Source organism: Poecile atricapillus, chromosome 15, assembly GCF_030490865.1.
Source record: "Poecile atricapillus isolate bPoeAtr1 chromosome 15, bPoeAtr1.hap1, whole genome shotgun sequence".
In the NCBI taxonomy this organism is placed as follows: domain Eukaryota; kingdom Metazoa; phylum Chordata; class Aves; order Passeriformes; family Paridae; genus Poecile; species Poecile atricapillus.
This window is the reverse complement of record NC_081263.1, coordinates 16,107,734-16,129,466: the sequence shown is the minus strand read 5'-3', so window position 1 is coordinate 16,129,466 and position 21,733 is coordinate 16,107,734. Positions and strand designations below refer to the sequence as shown.

Below are 21,733 nucleotides of genomic sequence, written 5' to 3'. Positions count from 1 at the left end.
ATATGTTGCAGTGATGAGAGAAATGGCAGGCAGGAAGAAAACAAGCCAAGAGAAATGCAGTGGAAAGGGCAAAAAAGAATTTACTATGGCCCTCGGGGAAATATCCAAGGGACATTGAGTAGGACGTGACCTCTGGGGCAGTTTAAGTCCCCACATCTCTGTGGTAGTGCCAACAGATCCATGGATGAATTTTTGCCAGAGAAGTGCTACTGGAAAGCATTACTTGCTATTCTTAAGACATGCATCTGTGCTCTCTGTTAATGAACACAATTAGTAACTGACTCCTTTGGCACAGGGAAGCCAAATGGCAGCTTAAGACCAAATCATACTGCTGGGAGAAAAGCCACAGCCAACAGATGAGGGCATAATGACCCACCCACTCCTGGGTTTATAGCATCTGCCCCTTGGATACCAGACTGAGATCTAAACCATTCCAAGCAGTACTCAAGCACAGAAGAGCTTCAAAGGGCACCAGCTGCAGCTGTGTTGGAACCAGAGCCAGCTGTCAGGGAACATCAGGAAAGGCCCTTGTTTCTCCCTCCCCAGCTGTCCAGTGACCTGAAAAGAGGGGGAAAAGGGGTTCTGGAGGCTCCTTGCCCTCCCCCTGACCTGAGTAGAATTTCTTTTTGCTTCTTTGCATAAGCCATAGAGACCACTCTATGAAAAAAACTGAGGAACAGTTACACTGAAACAAGGAAAAAGTAGAGTTGGCCATACACACAGTTGTCCTCACACTGAGCAGGTAAGGCCATGGATCATCCTTCCTACAGGACACATAACATTGCTTTTCAGTACTCAGCCATCCACAAGTGGGCCACAACTGCTCTAGCCTTTGCTCGAGGTTGGATTCAATTGCACAGGTGTTGGCTGCAGCAGGGCCTGGCCTTTGCTGAGGGAAGTTGTCCATCACTGCTGGTGAAGACGATGAAAGGTTGGAGTGTTCGTGGACATCTGTGACACTGGCTCAGGGTTTGTAATGCCAGTTAGAAGGAAAGAAAAAAGCAAATGTGAAGCAGAAGCTGCTCATAAGGTGGAGATCAACAGTAGAGAGGAGCAGTGTGGAATCACCCAAGGCACCTGAAGCCACTGGAAGCACAGAAGATTCCTGGAAAAAGTCAGCTAAAAACAGGAAAGAAGACTGAAAAAGCACTCCCTTCCCCCTCCCCTTCCTCCAAAATACACCCAAAACAAAACAACACCTGCAGAAAAAAAAACAAAACACAAAAACATTAAAGAAAACCAAACAAAAAAAATCACCACATAAAAACCCCAACCAACCAACCAAAAAAAGAAAATAAACCCCACAAAAAACCTCCAAAACACCAATAACCCCTAACAGGACTTCATTATCTTGCTGATACTCATCATAAACAGATGAAGGTTCAGCTTTGATAGTGATCATGAGCAGATGAAGGTGACAGTGCCAGCCACCAGAATAAGCTGGCGTACAACAAACCTCCATGACCAACACCGCCATGCAAGTGGGTTTATTTTGTTCCACCCACTGCCTGGGAAGCCACTTTGGTACCTAATGGCCTGGATCACATCTTCTTCCAGGGCAACAGTGTCCACTGAAACAAGGGCACTGAACCAAGGAGGGACCTCACAGTGACCCAAAAAACTGGGCCATGCAGGGCACAGTGTGGGATACTTCAGGGAAGATAGGATTGTAGGCTCCCAGACCATCCACCAGCATGTGCATTGCTGAGCACAGGCAGTTGTTTAAGGGACCAGTTCAACAAGCCATCTGTACCTTCAGGAAAAGCTTCTGGAGGGACTTTGAATATTTTATTGTCCACTTTGACCTCCTCCCATCTGTACTCTGCAGCAGGGATTGAGTTTTTCTTGCATAAACTATCCAAGATCTGTGTGGGTTTAAAAGCATCTCGCCACGTGTTGTAGCCATTTCTGCATGGATAAAGAAAACATCAAGAACTTCTTCATCTTAAGTTTCTTTTCTAGGTTGTGAAATAGCCTTCCTTCCCAAAGCATAAGCTATGTCACTAGAACCCTGCTCAGATTTTCACTGGGAAAACCGTGGGCTTAGAAAGGTTACAAAAAATCTTTAATGAACGAAAAGCTAAACAAACTCTGTCCTGACAGAAACAATCTAGACTTGCACTCCATAGAACTATTAGCTTCTGAGCAGCAGAAGCAATGCTAGCAGCAGGAGCAATTCTAGATACATTTCCTAAGTGAGAAAGAGGTTTTAGCTGTGCAGGGTACTCAACCCCATTCCTACAGCTAATTTTCTAATAGCATGGTAAGAGAAGAGAAGTTTGCAGAAAACTGGCCAAAGACACTGGAGAATCCATATGGAAGGAGGCCAAAGGAAATCAGGTGTCCTGAGTGTTGCTGCTTACAAAATGCTGCCAGAGAAACTGCTGTACTTTCTGAAAGAGCTCAGAGTCGATCAAGCACTTTTCTCACAGAACACCAAAATGTAAACAATAAAGTGTCACTCTATTTGAAACGGCAAGAAGAACGACACAGGGTCTCCTGTTCAATGCACAAGAGAATATGTGTTGTTCTTCTCGCCGTTTGCAATAGAGCAACAATAAAGAATTTTTTTTGTTGTATTAAGCAAGGTGTATTAGTTCTCAGTAGGAATTAGAGCTATCACAGGAAGCTGGTAGGTGTCTAAAGAGATAAAGTTATCCATGTAAATTGTAGTGAATCTGTGGAGCACCTTCAAATGCATATTCTGTTTTGCAGAACAGGAGAAGCTCTGTTACCCACATGTGACAGGTGAGAAGAATGTCTATGGCCCTAATGTGTCACGTTGGTACCTACAAGTCATACTGTGAAGCCAGTCCACAGTTGGCCCTGTGCTTGCTGTAGAATCGATTCTCCAAGTCAATCTTGGTCTCCCCAATCAGATCATCAGATCCAACCAAATCATGGTCAAATATTGCCACAGTGAGTTCTGATTCCGTGGGAAAGGAGACTGTCAGCTCCACAACTCTAGAGAGAACAAACAGGGAAAGTGCAATTAGCAAAAAGGACAGAAACAAAACACATGCTCTGCTTCAATAATCCTACACATTTAAGAGCTATATTTGACAAATTAAAGGCCTCTTATAAACTTTGGTTCTCTCAAAATTCAGTATGTGCAATTTTCAGTGTGCACATTCAAACAAAGGAATTACTTCTCCAGGAATGTGTGGCTCAGATAGAGGGCCTGGAGTTAGGGAAAAAGTTCTTCAATGCTTGGCTTCCAATTTTAAATCAAGTCCTTGGCTGTGCTCGCCTCCTAACCCAAAACACAATGGCTCCTGAATTAGCTGGAGGCAAGTGACATGCCCAAGGGCTTTGTGTTAAAGCACAAGATTCTCCATCAGAAAGGAACAGAAGACCTTAAATGCTGAGCCACATTGCAAGCCCCAGATTTGCACTGTTCCTATTAAACCTGCTAGATGAAACCTTTCTGCATACTCTCCAAACACAGGATTGAGCTGCTTTGGGATGTATCGCTCCTTTGTGTCCTTCTGCTGATGCCCCACAGTCACCACCACATAGGGGTCTGCTTTGCCATTGGGATCTGCTGGAGACAGATTTGTAGCCTGGAATATACAAGAGATACTGCTGTACACATCTGTGGAGAGAAACCTGCACAAGGAACACTGCACAGGCCTGACACCACCCAAGCCCACTTGGTCAGGTCCCTCCAGCCAATTGTTCCCACACAAATCCTCCCTCTACAAGCCATTGATGTCTTCAGCTGTGTACCCACCTTCTTGCTCATGATCTCAAGGCAGATATGAGGAGCCAAGAAATGTCCATCTGCCCATCCTCAAGCTATAAAGCATGGAAGACACTCCATGGACAGGATGTAGGTGTCTTCCACTGGCAGAGGCTTCAAGCCAGCACCACATTTTTCACAAGTGCCACTGCCCACATTTAGTGAGAAGAGAATGGCAGAAGGTCCACAGGGAGGGGAGAGACCACCAAGCATTACTGCCACCTCCACCAGAGACTTACCTTAACAATGTAAACTCTTACAAGAACCTTGATGGGTCTGTTCCTTGGAATGCCCCAGGAGACCCTGGGCTCTGTAACAGCTTCCTCAGTGGGGCAGACATAGAAGGAGCCCTGCAGAAAACATTTTTCAAAGAACAGCTGGATTTACATGGGAATATCTCAGAAAGGATTGGAGCCACCAGCTTCACCTGCCAACTAGAAAATCAGAGCCATTTCCCCATGCAGACCGCAGACACCCTGTGCTCATGGGGACAGTCCTTCCCAAAGGTCCAATCATGTCCACATGGCCCAGGCAATCCCTGCTTGCAATTTAGGCTGCAGGTGTCATACCACTGCCAATGTCAGATCTGAGCACCTCTAGGTACTTTGGACTGCCAAAGTCAGAGGACACCAAAGCTTTCCTAGAGACAGCTACAGCTTCTGTAGTTGATATTTCAGAGTCTTCAAGAGCTCCTGTATGGGAGGATGATGCCTCTTTTAACTAAGTTTTGCTAATTTTAAAACCAGTGAATCTTACTTATATAATACTTATATGCATACTGAATACACCCAGAGGCCACAACAAGAATGAGTCCTTTATGCTTCATGCTTTCTCCTTGTAGCAGCTAAAAAATCTAAGTCACATGGATTTATAAGGTAACAATAGTAGGACCATAGTACAATTGTTTCAACAGGCACTAACAGTACCCTGGCGATGCTGCAGCCCAACAAGCACACCCATGCACTCTGGAAGGTTTTGCTGGTGTTGGCTTGCTCTAAAATACAGGTCATAAGGATCTTCTTCCACAAGAAGCACAAATGTCATCCAAATGAAGCAGTACCTTGTACTTCCCCACATAATGTTCATCCTCATTTCCATCTTCATCTTCATTTGCTTTGCCACGATGAAGGGGGAAAATACACAACCAATCTTCAAAATTACCAAACTCATTTTCCAGCTCAGAGTCGTAGATCTGAAATAAGTACAAAGTAATTTTGGGCCTTTTCCTGACATCTTAAAGGGAAGGAGAGTCAGAAAGACCATCCTTTCTCTGTTACAATCATTTCACCTTGTCCTGCCTTACTACTGTATTACTGCAGGATGTTTTCCTGCATGCCCCTGGGGCCAGCCTTGGATGTAGATGCACATCTCTGCTTGGCTCCAAGGTCTTACTAGTTGCATCAAAGTCCAGAAATGATGGGGCCTCAGCACACACTGCAGGTTCTCCTCTCAGCATTACTTACACCACAGGAAGGTAAGGAAAATATGGATAAAGGGCCAGGCCTGAAAGAGACTAGGTCACCCCAATTATCACCTGAAGGGTGGCAATGAGCTTCCTCTTGGGTTGAGTGGGTTCACCTTCAGTCACTGCCTCATCTTCTGCTCCCATGTCAATGGAAGATGCATTTAAATTCCCTCCATCTAGAAATGACAGTAAGGGATTAGGAAACACTCTGACTTTGCCCATCATGACAAGTGTCTCTACCTGAAATTACCCCAGCCAGAGCTTCTGCTTTGACCCAAGGCTTTGGCCTCTGTCATGGCAACTGGAGCTATTGCTGTTTGTAACAGGTGTCCTTCCGGCATCTCAGGTTTCCCAGCACAGCATAGCTGGATGGGTGGGAGGACAAAAATTGGCACAGACCTACCTGCCTGTCTGCCTGCATGGCTGCTATTCAGACAGGAATTGAGCAGAAACCAAATGAAGGAAGGTGGTTGGGCCAGTTCACAGGCGCTGTCATGTCGCTAAAGGACATGGAATGATTCACACGAACATGTCTCAGTGGCGTGACAGGAAAAAGAAGTAACTTCATTTTCTGACTCCAGTATTCATAGATGCTTGACAGTGACCAGGGATTGGATAATTAAGTTACCACCTTCCCAATCACACTGGTCATGTGAAACATCCATTGAAAGACATTTCTTAGAAGGAATGTGTAAACAACTTATATTTACAGTTACTTTCCTGGGAAAGTAACTAAAACTATGAAAACAAGATCAAAAGGCTTAGTTTTCAGGGTGACACTGTTGGGGAAGGCACAGAAGAGAGCCCACCCTCCTCTTCGTATGAGTGCTTATTTGCTGGCCTGCTGGTTTGGGTGGTTAACTGAAGCATCACTGCCACTTTCGGCACAGCCAGCTGAACCTGGAGAGACCATATCTAGACCATCAAGCCAAGGACACAGTGGGTGTATCCTTGTCCCATTTCCCAAGGCTCCAGATCTGTTGAGCACTAATGGCATGCAGGTACCCTCAAGGCCTCTCTTTAAATTCTATTTACATCATCTTTATACTTCACACTTTCCCAGACCAGAGCTATGAGTCACTGCTTACAACTCTGCAAACCTGAACCTACAGCTGTAGCACTGTTCTCAGATCATAAAAAGATTGTTATTACTGTCTGTTATCTCTGTTACCTTCTGTTACCTGATTCACCTGTACCCCAGGTGAGTACCCCAAGAGGACAGAATGATGCCCAGCTCCTGGACAGGTTTTTCTGTCCATCATCCTCTCTCCGTCACACCACTGCTTCCTGGTCTCACACAGACAATCCCATGATCCCTGCAGATGATTTTTATGCATTTTTTTTCACACAGGAAAGCACTTGCTTTAACACCATTTTACAAGACTCCTCTATTTTCCAGGACTTTTCTGACTATTTCTCAAATTTTTTTCAGGAAAGTTTGGTGGTTTCAATTTGAAATAGCCTGTTAGCCCTTGTCAGTGTCTTCAGCCTCTCTGTTCACTTTAATGTTGTCGCTGTTGCTGAATGTTGCAAGGTTGTTGTCTGTACAGCCACCATTCCCACAAGCCTAGTACCCTCTGGGATGGTATAAAATCTTGGTTCTCCCCACTAAAGAGTGGGGTATTGCTAGAGAACTCACCTCCATCATTCAGATCATCATTCTCAGCATCTTCCTCATCACTGCATGCCTGAAACACACATAAACAGTCACCTCAGGGCCCTCACAGAAATAGCTTCTCCTTCCAAGCACAGAGCACTGACATTTTCCTGCAAGAAGAGTAAGTAACACAGGGCATGAAGTCATTCAGCAATAACATCATTGCAGGATGATATCCAACAAGTGTCTTAATGACTTTTTCTTCTCCCAGATCCTCCTGCTAGCTTCTTTTGTTTGGAATTTAAGTTGACAGTGCAAAGAAAGAAATTTGGAACACACCCGCTCAACACATACAAGGACATAACCAGGACAGAGTAAGCAGCATGAAAGTCCCTGTTAAAATCAGCAACATCACATTTTCAGGAATCCCTCAACAGAAGCTGCCTCATTCTCACACCACTTGAGCATCAAGCCTCAGGCATGTTTCAATACCTGAATGCTGAAATCAGCCCACTGGTAGAAGCATGATATCTGGCTACCTTAAGTATGCTTGATACACTGAAATCCACATCTTCCTGCAGATCTATTCCAGGAGAGCTCCTCTGACTCTCAGTATGGTTGAAAACATCTGCCTCAGGCCAATGCAGCCTATTTTCCCTTCTGTTGGCAACTATCACAAAATATTACCTGGTTATACAGCTCTTTCAGGGATGCATAGTACTTGGACCACCAATCCAGCTCTTCCAGTTCTGTTTTTCCCTCTTCATAATCATCTTCCTTCTTTACAGCCTTATTGATAGGGATTTTCTTCAACGGAGCCTTAAGAGAGCAGACCAAAGGGTTTAGAGGGAAGAAACCACTCACGACACTTATGCACCCTCCTCCAGTTCCCTGGGAGTCTCTGGCAAAGGCTCAGCATTTAGGCAGAGCAGAGGATGTGCAAAGCTGCCTGTGGCCCCAGGTTTGTTCTTTGCTACAAAAGAAGCCATTCTCAAGGCACAGGGCAGGTCTCCTTAGTGTCCCTGTGCCAGAGCCCCAGCAAACAGCACTGCCAATGAGCAGGCAGGAGAAAGGAATGTTTCAGTCCAGAGAAAAACCTGGTGGGTGAAACATAACACTGAACTTCTGAACATTTTTTTTGTTTGTTTGTAATCTACAGTTTGGCTTTACAAAATTCAAAATTTGTTGGGCCAAACACGTCACTCACCTTCACAAAACTAAGCGGGTGAGTGCTGGAACCTGGGTCACCAGCTGCCAGTCCAATGTTTACCACAGTCTGAGATGGAAGACGGTGAGATGAGACATTGCAAGCTGAGATGAAAATAAAGAGCTTCATGTTTCCATGCATTTATTTCTGCCCACTACTTACTTTCAACCGCAGGAAAATCCTCCCTGTTGAAACACTGTAGTCTGATTGATTTTAAAGCTTTTCATAGCAGACCCTGCAAAAAGGCTGCTGGAAATCCAGCTACAGTATTAAGATTGGCCACCATCATCAATATGTTTGTTGCTGACTTCCAGGAATTCAGAATTATGAGATATACCTTCCCTACTCAGAAATAACCACAGATGGATCAACCTTTGGCTTCTTCTTCATGCCTCCAGATCAGGAGTGCTGGCTGTTGCTATCATAGAGCTATTTAGCTGAACTATTTCACAGTGAACAGATTGTGACCTGACAATGTGAGAGAACTGAAAACTTTTCAATCCTCGGTTCTAGTGGACCAGCTCCCTAAAGATGGATGTTGGAGTCTGAAACACAGAGTGTGTGCCCTTGTTTCTGATACCTAGTTCTGAGATCCAAAAGAACACTAAATTTCATATAACATTAAATTTATGAGAATATTTTCATAGTGATACATGAAAACAACAGTTAAAGTTAGATAGAAAAGCTAAAAGAGCGAGTGTGTAGATTAGAGAGTTCTTAAGTCACTGGGTGAAAAAGTTAGAGTTTAAAAAAGTTTAAAAAGCAGAAGGCAAGATGGAGGATTTAGAATGTTGTTTCTTTTCCTTGTTCTTTCTTCTTCCTGTTCTTCTTCTAGAGGTTTTTGGGTAATAGTAGGTGTCTGGATAGAAACTGTCGCAGTGCAGCGCACAGGTGATGGGTCATTGGGTCATTAAGAAACATAATATATGTGTCTATTGTTAATTGGGTAAGAATAAGTATAAAGATAAAAGAACTGTAGTTCAGGGTGATTTTTGTGCCTTCAAAGCCCAAAGTGAGCCACAAGGCCATTTTGTACCATCAGAACAAAATGAGCCAGGTTGCAGTAACTTAAACGTGCAGAAAGTCTGGAGGGACCTGCCAAGTTTTGTGATAACATCCTAATAAACACGAGAAACAAAATCCTAACAGACTTTGGAGTTTTTGTCCCGACCCAAAGAACTGAAATAAGCGGGACTCCCCATGAGGGAATATCCCCAAGGAGCTCAGATCAGAGGAGACTGAGAAATCCAGGAGTGAAGAGAAGTGCAGAAGAAGCACAGCAGAATCAAGAGGAGAGAAAAAATGAAGAAAGAATTAAAAAAAAGTTATAGATGGAGGTCTCATTGAGCAAATTCTCTGTGAGGGTGGTGAGGCCCTAGTACAGGTTGCCCAGAGAAGCTATAGCTGCTCCTTCCCCAGAAATGTTCAAGACCAGGTTGGACAGGGCTTGGAGCAATCTGGTCTAGTGGAAGGTGTCCCTACTCATGGCAGAAGGTGGAGCAAGATGATCTTTAAGCTCCCTTCCAACCCAAACCATTCTGTGTTTCTATGACCTTATGATTCCAGGGAGAGGATTTTACTGACTGGCTAAGAGGGAGTAGAAGAGACAGGGATCTTTTCCACTGGCAAAACCTGCCTGTTGTCTCCATGAGAACCTCTCCAAGCAGCTCACCTTTGGACATATCCTCTGGTTCCTCCTCCAGCTCTCTGGGAGAGAATTTCATCACCTTGGACACAACATGACTACCCACCAGCACAGTGCGCCCAAATGCACGCTTTTCCACCACAAAGATGCTGAGGGGAGGGTGCAGGTATACCTGCTCTGGGAGCTCCTGCAAAAGAATTATGCATGGGCTTCATAGGAGTAAGGAGTTGTGTTGAGCTATCAAACTATGGCAGCCCCACCACATAAGAAGAAGCCTGCCAGCACCTTACAGCTATGCCCAAAATTCAAAGCCTTGCAATGACAGGCCATGGCTAAGATGTCTCTAAGTGGACAATTTCACAAAGGTTTTGTTCTGCAGCTGAATCCATGGTCATGGGAGAGCAAAATCCTGGAGGCAGTTCCCCTCCTTCTATGTTGCCACATGCAGTGAGGCAGTTCACAGGTGCAGGGTAGCCATGGCATGGCGGAATCCACATTCCCACTCACCACATCCATGTATTTGACCAGCTCAGTGAAGTTGGGGTTCTCTTTATAGGACACAATCACCTCTGACTCCACCTTCTTGCCAGCACATTCAATGATCACCTGGGGCTCATCCACCTCAAACAAGTTTACTCTCTTCAGGTCCCTCAGGCCCCAGAACAGGATCTGAAGCACAACATGAAGCTGCTGTCTGAGACGTGCCAGGCATGGCACTGCCCATGCTGCCACCCCCCACCCACAGGACACAGTCCCCAGAAGAGACACAGGCCTGCTCTCCCAGCTCAGCAGCTCTGCCTGTTGAACTATTCAGATGGTTTACCATTCATGTAAAGCATCTCCATTTCTGGAATCTGCCCAGGCCTTACAGGCACATTTGAACTCCAAAGTGGACTCCCTCACCCAGCCCTGCCCTCCGCCCAGGGGCAGCTTGAGGGGAAAGCCAGTGCTGCAGAAGGTGGTGCACCTCTATGCGAAACTCCTTCAGTACTGGGCGTATGCCCTCAGGGATGATGAACCGTCCAACACAGGAGTCTTCCATGTAGTTGGGCTCCTTGGGCTCCACGTCCCCAGGCACTGATGGCTGAACAGGTGGAACCAGGACACAGTAGGTGATGAAAGCCACTTCTATTCCATGCCAAGCCCCCTCTCTCCCTCCTTCTAGTTCTGCACTCATAGGCTGTCACTGCAGCATCCTCTCATTGGAAAGCCAAATATAGCCTCCAACTTGGAATCTTCTGGTGGACCCCATGCAACCAGCTCCTCACCCACAAAGCTCTCCTCAGAGTTGGCAACCATGTGCAGCTTCCTACAAGCCTGTTACCTCCAAACAGCCACTATATTTGAGCTCGATCAGCTCAAAAGTGGCAATGAGCTCTCCCGCTGCTTTGGTGCCTCTGTAGAAGTCAAAGAACTGCAGGGCAGGTTTGATGTATGGCTCGTTGACCAGCTTCACCTGTGGGACAGCAAAGGCCTGCCCAAGAAACTCAGGGGAGCCCTGCAGGAAAGAGAGGAATGAGTCAAATAATCCCTGTCGTATCTCACCACCTCAAAGACCATCACTAATTCCAGCCAGTCTGAGACAGTATAAGACTACTCTTCCACCCATGTCATCCTCTGCTTTGATATTTCTCTGCTCCATCCAGATCTAGGAACAGATAAAGGCATGTCTGCAGCAACTCCACTTAACTCCCCGTTCATCTCCATGCAGAACTCAGCAAACAGCCTGGTACCATGCACCTGAGGACATCAAAGATAGATCAGGTTTTTCAGAGTCTCTTCCAGACAGGGTTTGAGTATCTCCAAGGATGGATACACTAGAAGCTCTCTGAGCTACAGGCCTAGCATGTCATCTAGCTCTGTGTAAAAATTGCTATCTTATATCAAGATGGATTTTCTTCTTTGCTAGTTTGTGCCCATTGCTTGCTATTGGGCCCCTTGGTACCTTCCATGACAAGTCTGAACTGAGCTTTTCTACCCTTTCCCACCAGGTAGCTGCAGACAGCAAAAAGACATTGGCTTTCTCTCCACTTCTATAGGCTGAATACACTCAGGTCTCCTCCTCTGTCCTGTGCTCCACCTTGGTGGCCTCTTCTGGACTCACCCCAATATGACAGGGCTTGTCTTGTACTGGAACCCCAGGAAAGCTGATGAGTTACACAAGAAAAACCTGGTGCAAGTTATGTCATTAGCCTTAGGATAACAAAGGGACTGAGAACAGTGTGACTTTAAAGCACTAAAAAAGAGAAAAAAGGGAGGACTGAGGAGGGATGATCGATGACACCTGGAGACACAGGGGAAGGAACAGCCCTAAAAGCAATATTAGTTCCTCCAGGCTATTAGCCCTCTGCAATGTAAACAGGCAAAGTGTTTCTTCAAAAATAAGAGATCCTGGATCCAATGAGCACTCATCAGCCCTTGATGAGTTTAGAGTATCTCTGAGTCAGAAAGTCTCAACCTCAGCCACAGTCCCCACAACTCACTGTCACCAGTGGACCAAGCTGAATCATGGAAACCAAACAGAGAAGTGGCAGCAGTCAGAGCTCCTCTGCATTCACTTTTCTGGAAACAACAGGATGAGGGCAGCATGGCCATACTTACAAATTTATTGTGGCTGAAAAGGTTGATTATAATGATGGGGGTCTCTGTTTTCAACTCTTCTTTCTTCCCATCAATAATGAGCTGATCAAACAAAAGTAGCTCATTCCACATAGGGCTCAGTGTCTCCTCCAGCATCTGCAGATGGAGACAGAAGGCCCAAGTATTCCACAGTCAGTGGAAATAAACATGCAGGAAAGTGAGGAACTCTGGGATCATTCCATCTCACACAGCTCCATGCAGCTGGTGGCTGGCAGGAGGGTATGTGGTAGAAGTGTGGGATCAGCACTCAAGGTCAACTAGCATGTGCCACTCAGCCTCTGAGATTATGCTCAATGACTGTCAAATATTCCCCGAACATAACAACACTGCTCAGAGCATAGATGCCTGAATACTTAGAGATTCAAAAGTCCTAGGAGGACTGCCATAGCACTGGCCTTAAACATGTCAGTTGAGGACATGGTCATTTTTCTCTCCCCAAGTTCCCAAGATGACAGAGGCAAGAGTTTAAATGGTCTCACCCTGGTGGTCTGGCAGTGAATTGAAAACACCACTCTTGCAAATGGGTTTGAAAGGCCATTATCATCTGCAGGGAGGATCCCTCGAGCCTGATACAGATGGGCTCGGAGCTGGAAATAGCTGAAGTCTGGTAAGAAAAGGAGAGAGGAGGTCCCCAACCAAGTCCTGTATGAGGCCAAAAAAATGCCTGAAGGAAAATGCCAACCAGATAGGAGTGGGCATATCCTGTGAGGAATATGTATATTATATATACATATACATATGTATATACAATACATATTTATATATGAATATTTACTATATTTATATATGAATATTTACTATATTTATATATGGTAGTGAATCCCTACCACTTCTAGGGACTGTGGTTCTCGGTCAGTACATCTCAAAATGTTTATCCAAGACAGACAAGATCAGTGGGCTCCTCAGACACCTCTGGGAAGTACAACATGACGTGAAATGCACAGTGTTCTGTTATGAGCATCTGCTGCACAGGAGCATCACCAAGCCTCATCAGAGGGGCAGAACTCATGCCCATTGCCAATTTGGAAGCATGTTTGATGCCTAAAAAGCACCCATGCTGTCTGCTGCTTTAGCTGTGAATGTGCAAATACATCCTCATGAGATCAAACTGGATGTGCCTGTCCCAGTCATGCCTTGAAGATGACATTAGATCGGGTCCTAAATCTCAGACATATTATAATTCTCAGATCAGTGTGGCCTGGAGGTGAAGGGCTGTGGGGGGATAGTGTACCACCGCAGACACTAATCCATGGATGGGACCTTTCAACTCCCTATTCTACTGCTTACGTGAAGACCTGGCATCTCCACTCACCATCCCTGCTGAGCCAACTGGGAGGGCTGTATGCTGAGAGCTGGGCTATCTCCTGCTCACTCTCAGAAAGGAACTCCTTAGGCAGCTCTGCCAAACAGTTTTTAGCATATTTGGTTATGCCAAGCCACATGTAGATTTCCAGTTTGGCAAAGATCTCACCAGTGTGTAAGCCAGGGACCTGAAAGTACAGAAGGTTTAGCAGGTTTCACATCTCAGACCAAGATAATCACCATCAGCCTGGGACCGACAAAAGAGCACAGGTGAGAGAGCACGACATCAGTAGAGGCAAAAGGCAGTGGTGGAGTGAGAGCTGTGTTTCCTTGTGAACTCCAGGTTTTCAGGAAGGAAGGCTGAAAGCAAGGAGGGGGAAACAACATGAAGCAAGCAAGAGTACACTGTTTTGGTATAAACCCTACCTTCATAAAGACAGTCTGTATCTTTGCACAGTCTTTGCCTTTCTCCTCTTCAACTGCTGAGTAGAGGATGTTTTGTGCAGGAATTCTGGCATATGCCACACGCCTATTGTTGCTGAGCATCCAGATGAGTACATCAGGGAGAGTACACTGGGGCTGGAGGGAGGGAAGGGAGGAACATCACAGCAGAGGAACAGCATGCGTCATCCTCCTTCCATTGGAGACATTTCAGACATGGTGAAAGCTTCATCTCCTTACAGGAGGGACTACAGAGCAATGGCGGTTTAGATCCAGAAATAAAGGACCTAACATCGGCCACATGCTTCCAAAAGTCATCCCTGCAATATGACTCTGGAGGTGTTGTGGTTTAACCCCAGCTGGCAACTCAGCCCCATTCAGTCCCTCACTCACTGTCTCTCAGTGTGATGGGAAAGAGGATTCAAAAAGTAAAAGTGAAAGAAGTCATAGATTGAGATAAAACCAGTTTAATAGGAAAAGAAAACATTGCACACACAAGCAAAGCAAACCAAAGAATTAATTCCCCTCTTCATGTAGACAGGTAGGTCTTCAACTGTCCCTAGAACAGCAGGGCTCCATCACAGAAACAGTGACTTGGGAAGACAAGCACCATCACTACATTGTACATCACTCTATCCTCACATAGCTAAAGATGTGAAAATTATTTGACTTCACTTGGTGAAAGACTTCTCCAAACTTAACAGCGTCTGTACACCTTATGTCAGCAAACATGGCATTCTGGTTGACACTACAGCATCACACCAATTTTTTTCAGTTAATTAAAATACAAACTATGAAGCTCTGAATGTGGAGAGTGTCTGCTATGGATGAGAAACTTATTCCAATGCAAGTCTGAATCTGCAGAAAGTATCTAGGGTCAGTCCCTGGTGGAAGTACAGGCAGCATAGGCAAGGCTGTTTTCCCAAGCAAAACTATCTGCTGCAGACATGGCCTTGGGCTGGTGGGGCAGGGAGGCCCAAGAGTCCTGCAGCTGGCCCAGCTCTGCCTCCTAACCCCTGCAGAGTTGCTTGGACCCCTGCTCCACCAACAACAGCCTTGCAAAGCTGCCTGGCCTCATGTCTCATTAGAGATATCACAGGAAACATGGTGACTTCCAACAGATGGAACTTGGAATTTTATGTAGTGAGGAAAGACAGCAGAGGAAAAGCTTCAGCTTGGGCTGGTGAGAGCCCCAGCAGCCAACTCAGTATCCTCTCCTTGCCTACTCTCTCCAGCTCAGAAGAGGGGTTCCCTAGGAGCCACTGTACCTCTTTAGCCATGAAGCGTATCTTAGCCAGGATCTTCCTTGTCTCCTTAACCTTCTCCTTGACATTGTCTCGAGTCAGGCGCCGCCTCACACGGAGCCCCTGCTTTGCATACAGGATCTGAACAGAAAGCACAGTTGTCACACAACAAGCTATGCCCCACTGCCACCCCACATGGGGGGTCTGCAGGGAGCCTACTATGTGATGACCACATCCAGCCTACCCCATTGTGCCCTGACCTCCACCATGGCTCTCTGCCCAGTTGCTGAGAGCAAACCTCAATGAATCTGTCACAAGCCATTTAGCAAAGGGTGCCAAGAACTGGAGACTCTGGTAACTCATCAGCCCAGCCAATATCATCTGGTAACAGAAGCCCATGAACTTTAAAATCATTTTGAGCAGAAAGATGTCTAAGGAGTAAATGTTTCAGAAGCTAGTGGTCTAAGGCTCCAGATAGTGCCTGTGGGAGACTTTGGCCAAGGAGCAACTTGGGGCCACAGTAGTGTGGGAATATGAAGATGTAAGAAACTGCAACACAGGGCTTGGCTTTCACCACCATCAGTACATATCAGAGATAGTGTACACATCTGAGGAGAGACTTCAGGATTAATCAAAACTAATAATGAAATCCAGAAGAAATTCAGGTTGTACACCCACTATAGGCTGGCAAGGCCAGAAAACTCATCTCTTGGGTGGGCTCTCTCTTCCAGAGTGTCTCAGGCATAGTAGAGTACTTTCACCATAGCTCAGGTGATGACATGCAAGGAAGCAGACGGAACTGGGACCCAGATGTGCCTAAATTTTATTTCCTGATGCTGTCATTGCATTTAGGTCAGCCTTTCAAAGCTTTGTAGTCTGAAGGGGGCTATGACTCTACAGTTGTGCTCTGCTGTGCTGTGATGGAGGGTATGTAATTGTGCTCTGATTCAGCTAGCTGGTCTTGTGTGCAAGGTGATAAGTGCCCAACTGTTGCCCTTTCTAAGGACAGGCTGTTGTAGACCTGCTGGATATGTACCCAGCCAAGGGGCTGAGTTTTCAGGAGTAGCAGATCTCAGTGAGCCACCACAAAACTGCCTGTGGGAATATGATGCATCAAAAGGCCTCCAGCAACCTACCGGGCAGGAATATGCATGTGTTCAACCACATATGCCCCAGTGGAGATGAAGTAAGTCATCAGGGCACAGCATCTGCACAAAATGGGGGCAGCCATAGCCAGACCCTGTCTCTGTTCCCTGTGCCAGAAATTCCCTTCTCCTCTGAGCAGAAGTTGGGAGATTCTGTAAAAGCCTATGAGTGATACAGTGAGTCTTAGCTCCAGATTGCCTTCTTAGCACCAGTTCTTGCTGATCGTCCAGAAGTTTCCCCAGAGCAGGGATTGTGTAGGCTCCCACCAACCACCACCAAGCCCCACAACCTACAATGTTGCGCATCAGGTATTTTGTCCGACATCTGTCCAGGTTATTTGGATGTGCCATTGTTTTTCTCTCTGCGCTGAGTGAATATTGCCTGTAATAAGAAAAGTAGCATAGACTCTGTATCTTCTGCACCCAGCATGTTGAGCACAGCTCACAGCAGGGACTCAAGCTCCAAATCCCTGGTACCAGCCCAGATGTGTCAGGAGGCTCCCTTTCTGCAATGCCCTCTCTTCTGCAAGCTTGTTGATTCAGAAGGTACACTGGGGATTCTCAGTATCTGAGGCTGCCTTTCTACTGTTGCACTATGGACTGAAGTGCATATCGGCCCCCACAGGTTAGTCATGGGAATTGAAACACTGGTCTTTTGACTGCATGATTGAAAAGAGTGAAGGAAATGTCCTTCATATTTAGGAAACATATGGGAGCCCAGTAACACTGAGGCTGCCATTTATGACCCCCCCTGATTCTTAGAACAGGACTGGGGTCTCCTCTTCAAGCTTGAAGAGCTACAGGGAGGGTCCTTTTCCCAAGTCATCCTCATTTCCTTCTGCACATCCACCTCAAAAAGACAAGAGAGAAGCATACACACAGCCCAGGCCTCCTAACCTGAAAACATCAGGAAATCAGGGACATGCTAACCTGCATCCAGCTACAAATTCCTCCAGCACCTCTCTGAGCCGCTCTTCTTGTTTAACCTTTGGTCTTCTCAAGAGCTTCTCCACATCATCCAACCCCTGCTCCTGTAGTGAAATCACAATATGCATGAAGCTCACACCTGGCTGAGGGGTCAGAGTAAAACCTTGCAAGGATGCATTTGCCACAAATGGCTTATGCCTTTCTGTAGAGCTGGGATTCATGAGTGCGTAGATCAGTGCTATGCTGAAAGGGACTCTCCAGAGACTGAGAATAACCTTAACATTTATTGTTACAACACCTTGTGTCTCAGTCCTCAAGCCACTAACATACACTGTGGCAACCTCTGCTTTCATATTTTCAAGTCCAAAAGGGAAAGGCAAGGTCCTGGAGAAAGACTGCATCCCCTTCATGGTAACCTGAGGCTGTGAGTCTGCTTGTCGAATCATCTGCCCAGGGCTCACACAGCTCAGGACTGGCAGCAGAGGAAGTTGTTGCCAAAGACGTCCTATCACATCACTCACTCCTCCAGGAGCCACCACCAGGCAGTTGCACAGCATGGGTCCATGTGGCCTACCTGACCTGTCTAAAGGGGAGGTGGGACTAAGCCCTGTGAGAGACATGGACTTGCATGATTGGAAAGGACATCAAACATCTTGCACAGCAACTGCACATGCAACAAGGAAAGCACACCAGGAAGGAGCATGCCACAGACAAACACCCTGAACATGTTACCAGGCGCTCTGCCAGTTTGACAATCCGGTTGGAAATGCAGAGCCTCCAGGCATGATCCTCCCAGTAGCTCCATATGTGTACACAGGGTTTTTCATGTGTCATGGGCAGGCAGCTGTATGACCTAAGGGCAACAGGCAGAGGAGGTTACGGCTACTTCTACAGAAACATATGCCATATTGTAACACATGTGCTTGCACACCCATCAAGGGAGCAGAGGCTGAACTCTGTCTCCCTCACAGGGAATTAATTGGCTGTTTTGGGCTCTGCACCATGAACATGGGTGCAAGCTGCTGGATATGCCCTTTGCCATCCCAAACTAGTACACAGCATTTCTAGTAGAGACAGCAGCACATGCTCAGCTGAATGAGGCTGACAGGAGCATGGGATGCTGCCAGGATTTCTCACTGCAATGAGACTAAGTAGTAGCAGGCACACACCACACAACACAAAGACCAAGACATTGCCAGGCCTGTGGGACAAGCTAAGCAGCATTCCCAGAGCAAGCATATCATCAGAAGAGCTTGTGTATGTGTCTTGCCTGCTCAACATAGGATAGCATATGTCAAGAGTACTCCTCTCTTTTTTCCTTACTGGAAACAAGCCCTTAGGATGCTGCTTATGAAGCAGAAAAAGGATGGCTGTTATTGACTGGTCTCAGTTTCCTTGGGACTCTGTCCTTGGCCATCTGCACCCATCAAACAGACACCATAGGGCTTGTAGAGCTAGTGGGAAACCCCAGCCAGCTAGGCCATGGCAAGCTGCAGGGTTGCAAGGAAGAAAAACCTATGATGCATCGCTGAGCAGACTTCTAATAATGTCTGGAACAACCAACCTGGGAAGCTGTGACAGCTCCAGTGTGGATGCTAAATGCAAAAAGCAAGCAGGGAACAGAGCCTGTGTGAAACTAAGTCACACAGACTTCTCACTCTGGCCTGAGAAAGCATAAGAAAGAATCCAAACAGTCCTTGGTAAAGGACAACAATCTTTGCAGGTGGTGTTTAGGCAAGGAGTGGTGTTCCACTTAACCAATGATGGTGATGTGTTGCCTTAATGACCAATGAGAGTTTTATCTCTTGGACTTTCTTGAGCATGTCTATAAAAGAAGATCAAGAATAATAAATTTTGCCCTCTTGGACAACGCAGTTAAGAGAGTCATATCATGCTTCTTGCCATTCCTAATATAGTGCAACACTCCAGGAAAGGTGGGGTAGAAAGATATAGAAAACTTACTTGTCATATTCCATGGGCTCTGGTTTCTGGCTCTTTGTAACTGATTTGTTCAGTGCTGCTAAAGCTGGAGTCAGGATTTCAGCATCCAGCTCACCACCTGAACCAGCATCCAGTAAAGGCTGCCTTTCTTCTTTCACTTCTCCCTTTTCCACTTTTTGCCATCCTTTGGTCACAAGCTCTTCAGATTTGCCATAGTTTCCTTAAAGGTGAGCATTGAATTATAACCAGGTAAGTGGGATCAAACAGGTTTTTTTAGAAAATAAGTTTTCTAGCTGGCAAAACCAGACTCTTGGCAGTCTTTCTGCCAAGAAAAACACAGGGGTATTTACTGCTTTGGGAACTAGCAGTTGTGTCCAACCATTGGCTCATCCCATGGACAGCCAAAAGGTCTGAGAGGGAGCTGGGAAATTGCAAGGAGGTCCTTGTGTATGCCTTCTCCAGTTCTGCCAGCTCCACCAAGTACCTGCTGACTACTATCTACATCCCTACACAGGGACCAGCATCAGCTTCTCAAGTAGTATCTCAGCATCAAGCATCTCCAACCTTCCAGCTTAGCAGATGGGGGCTTTGACCCACTCTCAGGCCATTGTTTCCGCATCATTTGTCACATCCCCTCCGTGCCACATGGCCAACCCCAGTATCCCAGCTTTCCCTCCTTTGTTTCCCTTTCTTGCTACCAAATCCTTCTACTTCTTTGTACCCCCACTTACTAGAAGAGTTTCCCTAAACTTTCCCAAAACAAGTAATTCACAGAAATGGTGAAATCTCCAATCCCATAGAAGAGTTACAGGATTTTCAGGTAAGTAAAGCACTAAAGCACTGTGCACACTCCCTGGACGTATTCCTCATCTTTCCCAAGTTCCCAAGCTGATTTGATAGGGCAGTGCCAAGAATTGACTTGCCTGTCAGAGGGAGATTCACACTGTTACCATGGTTTCTGGACATGGGGCCCTGAGGAATACCCACCTATAGAGACTTCAAAGCTGACAGGTTTCAAGCTGAGAGAAGAGTCCATCATAGTGGCTTCAAAGAAGGCAGCAAAGAGAAGAAATTCATCCTTTCTCCCCAACACATTCTGAGCAAGGAGACAGAAATCAGCCTGAGAGCCTCGTATACTAAACACTGCCCGAGCACCAGGGCATAACTGATGCCTGCCAGCCCTTCCACAGGATGTCAGCAGGATGCTGCTGAGATCACCAGTGGGCTGCCAGAAGCAGGATAAGTTTTCTTGGAAATCCTGAGGTGTTGGTGAAGAGCCATGGATTGGCTGATGCTTGTGTGAAGCCACTGAGCAGGCTACTACACCAACACAGCTGCCTCTAACCTTGCCTCTTTCCTTTCACAACTGTGCATGTCAAAGACTGGCAAGGATCAGCCATGTCAGCACAGGAGAACTCACCTCAGGGAGTGGATGAAGCTCTTCTACCTCCACAGTGACCTCCCTGGGCTGCTCAGCCTCCTGAGAGCTCCCAGCCTCCCCCTCTCCATGCAGCTGGCTTAGTTCTTTAGTTTTCTCCTTGGATTTTTTACTTTTCTTCTTCAGCTTTGGTTTTCTCAGGGCACCTCTCATCCTGTCCCCAGGCTTCCTCTCTGCTACACTGGGGCTGCTGAAGATCTCCACTGTAATGGCCATGAGGATGCGCCCACGGTAGAAGATGCCCTCACCTATGCCTTCATTGAGGTCTTTGTGGACGTCCCAAAGAGCTGAGTTACAGGGGGAACCATATAGGTTCACCCAAGCTGGGCCAAATGTGGGGTTAAAGCCTGCAGAGACAGGGACAGGGTTTCATCATGCTCCAGAGTGCTGCTGCAGAGACACCTCCCCCAAGAGGACTTCTCAAGACACCAGGATGTCAGTGTGCTTCAGCCACTCTTGCTCCCACCCCCAGGAGACCAGCATGCCAAGCAGAAAGTGCGTGGCATGGGGCTGCCCAGGACATCCTGCCCCAAGGCAGGCATGTAAAGCCTCACCATTCCTGTCAGGGTCTGAGATCTCCTGCAGGTCAATGTAGTGTGTAGCAATGACCACATCACCAACATTGGCATCATCCAGCACCTGGACTTTTATCTTCCTGGACAGAGGCGGAAACATCTCAGTGAAACTGATCTGCTCATTCCACTCAGGCTCAGTGGTGTTGGTCTCCACTGATGTTTTCCCCTGGGAAGGAGAAGATGTGAAAGCCACACAGTCCCAACTGGTGCCCAGAGAAAGGGATGCCTCAGAACTTGTCTGAGAATGGCAATGTGTTCTTGTACCATCTGCAGACAGTGCTGGGCAGGCTCTAGGGTTGGCAGCATCCCTGCTCCCATCCCCATTCCTGCAATTCCTCTCTGTTTCATTAATGAGGGGCTGTCCCAAGACCCTGGCATGACCTGCACAATCAAAAAAATGCAAGCGGGCAGCAGACTCAGAGGT

General features: G+C 46.5%; 1 protein-coding gene across 1 annotated transcript in view; it reads right to left on the bottom strand.

The window, feature by feature from the left end:
* LOC131584841 (fer-1-like protein 4) overlaps nt 1–21,733 on the bottom strand; it is a 41,358-nt gene that overhangs the window by 8,115 nt on the left and 11,510 nt on the right. The window contains exons 13-37 of the mRNA XM_058850347.1: nt 21,289–21,475; nt 20,717–21,081; nt 20,284–20,392; nt 19,318–19,516; nt 18,088–18,208; nt 17,359–17,459; nt 16,723–16,810; nt 15,308–15,424; nt 14,025–14,177; nt 13,609–13,786; nt 12,776–12,900; nt 12,258–12,392; nt 10,981–11,154; nt 10,624–10,740; nt 10,164–10,325; nt 9,684–9,843; nt 8,012–8,115; nt 7,492–7,623; nt 6,847–6,895; nt 5,277–5,383; nt 4,803–4,934; nt 3,982–4,092; nt 3,436–3,563; nt 2,794–2,964; nt 1,754–1,908 (exon numbers count right to left, since the gene is read on the bottom strand). Coding sequence (XP_058706330.1) covers nt 1,754–1,908; nt 2,794–2,964; nt 3,436–3,563; nt 3,982–4,092; nt 4,803–4,934; nt 5,277–5,383; nt 6,847–6,895; nt 7,492–7,623; nt 8,012–8,115; nt 9,684–9,843; nt 10,164–10,325; nt 10,624–10,740; nt 10,981–11,154; nt 12,258–12,392; nt 12,776–12,900; nt 13,609–13,786; nt 14,025–14,177; nt 15,308–15,424; nt 16,723–16,810; nt 17,359–17,459; nt 18,088–18,208; nt 19,318–19,516; nt 20,284–20,392; nt 20,717–21,081; nt 21,289–21,475 — 3,580 coding nt within the window. The remainder of the gene's footprint in view (nt 1–1,753; nt 1,909–2,793; nt 2,965–3,435; nt 3,564–3,981; nt 4,093–4,802; nt 4,935–5,276; nt 5,384–6,846; nt 6,896–7,491; nt 7,624–8,011; nt 8,116–9,683; nt 9,844–10,163; nt 10,326–10,623; nt 10,741–10,980; nt 11,155–12,257; nt 12,393–12,775; nt 12,901–13,608; nt 13,787–14,024; nt 14,178–15,307; nt 15,425–16,722; nt 16,811–17,358; nt 17,460–18,087; nt 18,209–19,317; nt 19,517–20,283; nt 20,393–20,716; nt 21,082–21,288; nt 21,476–21,733) is intronic.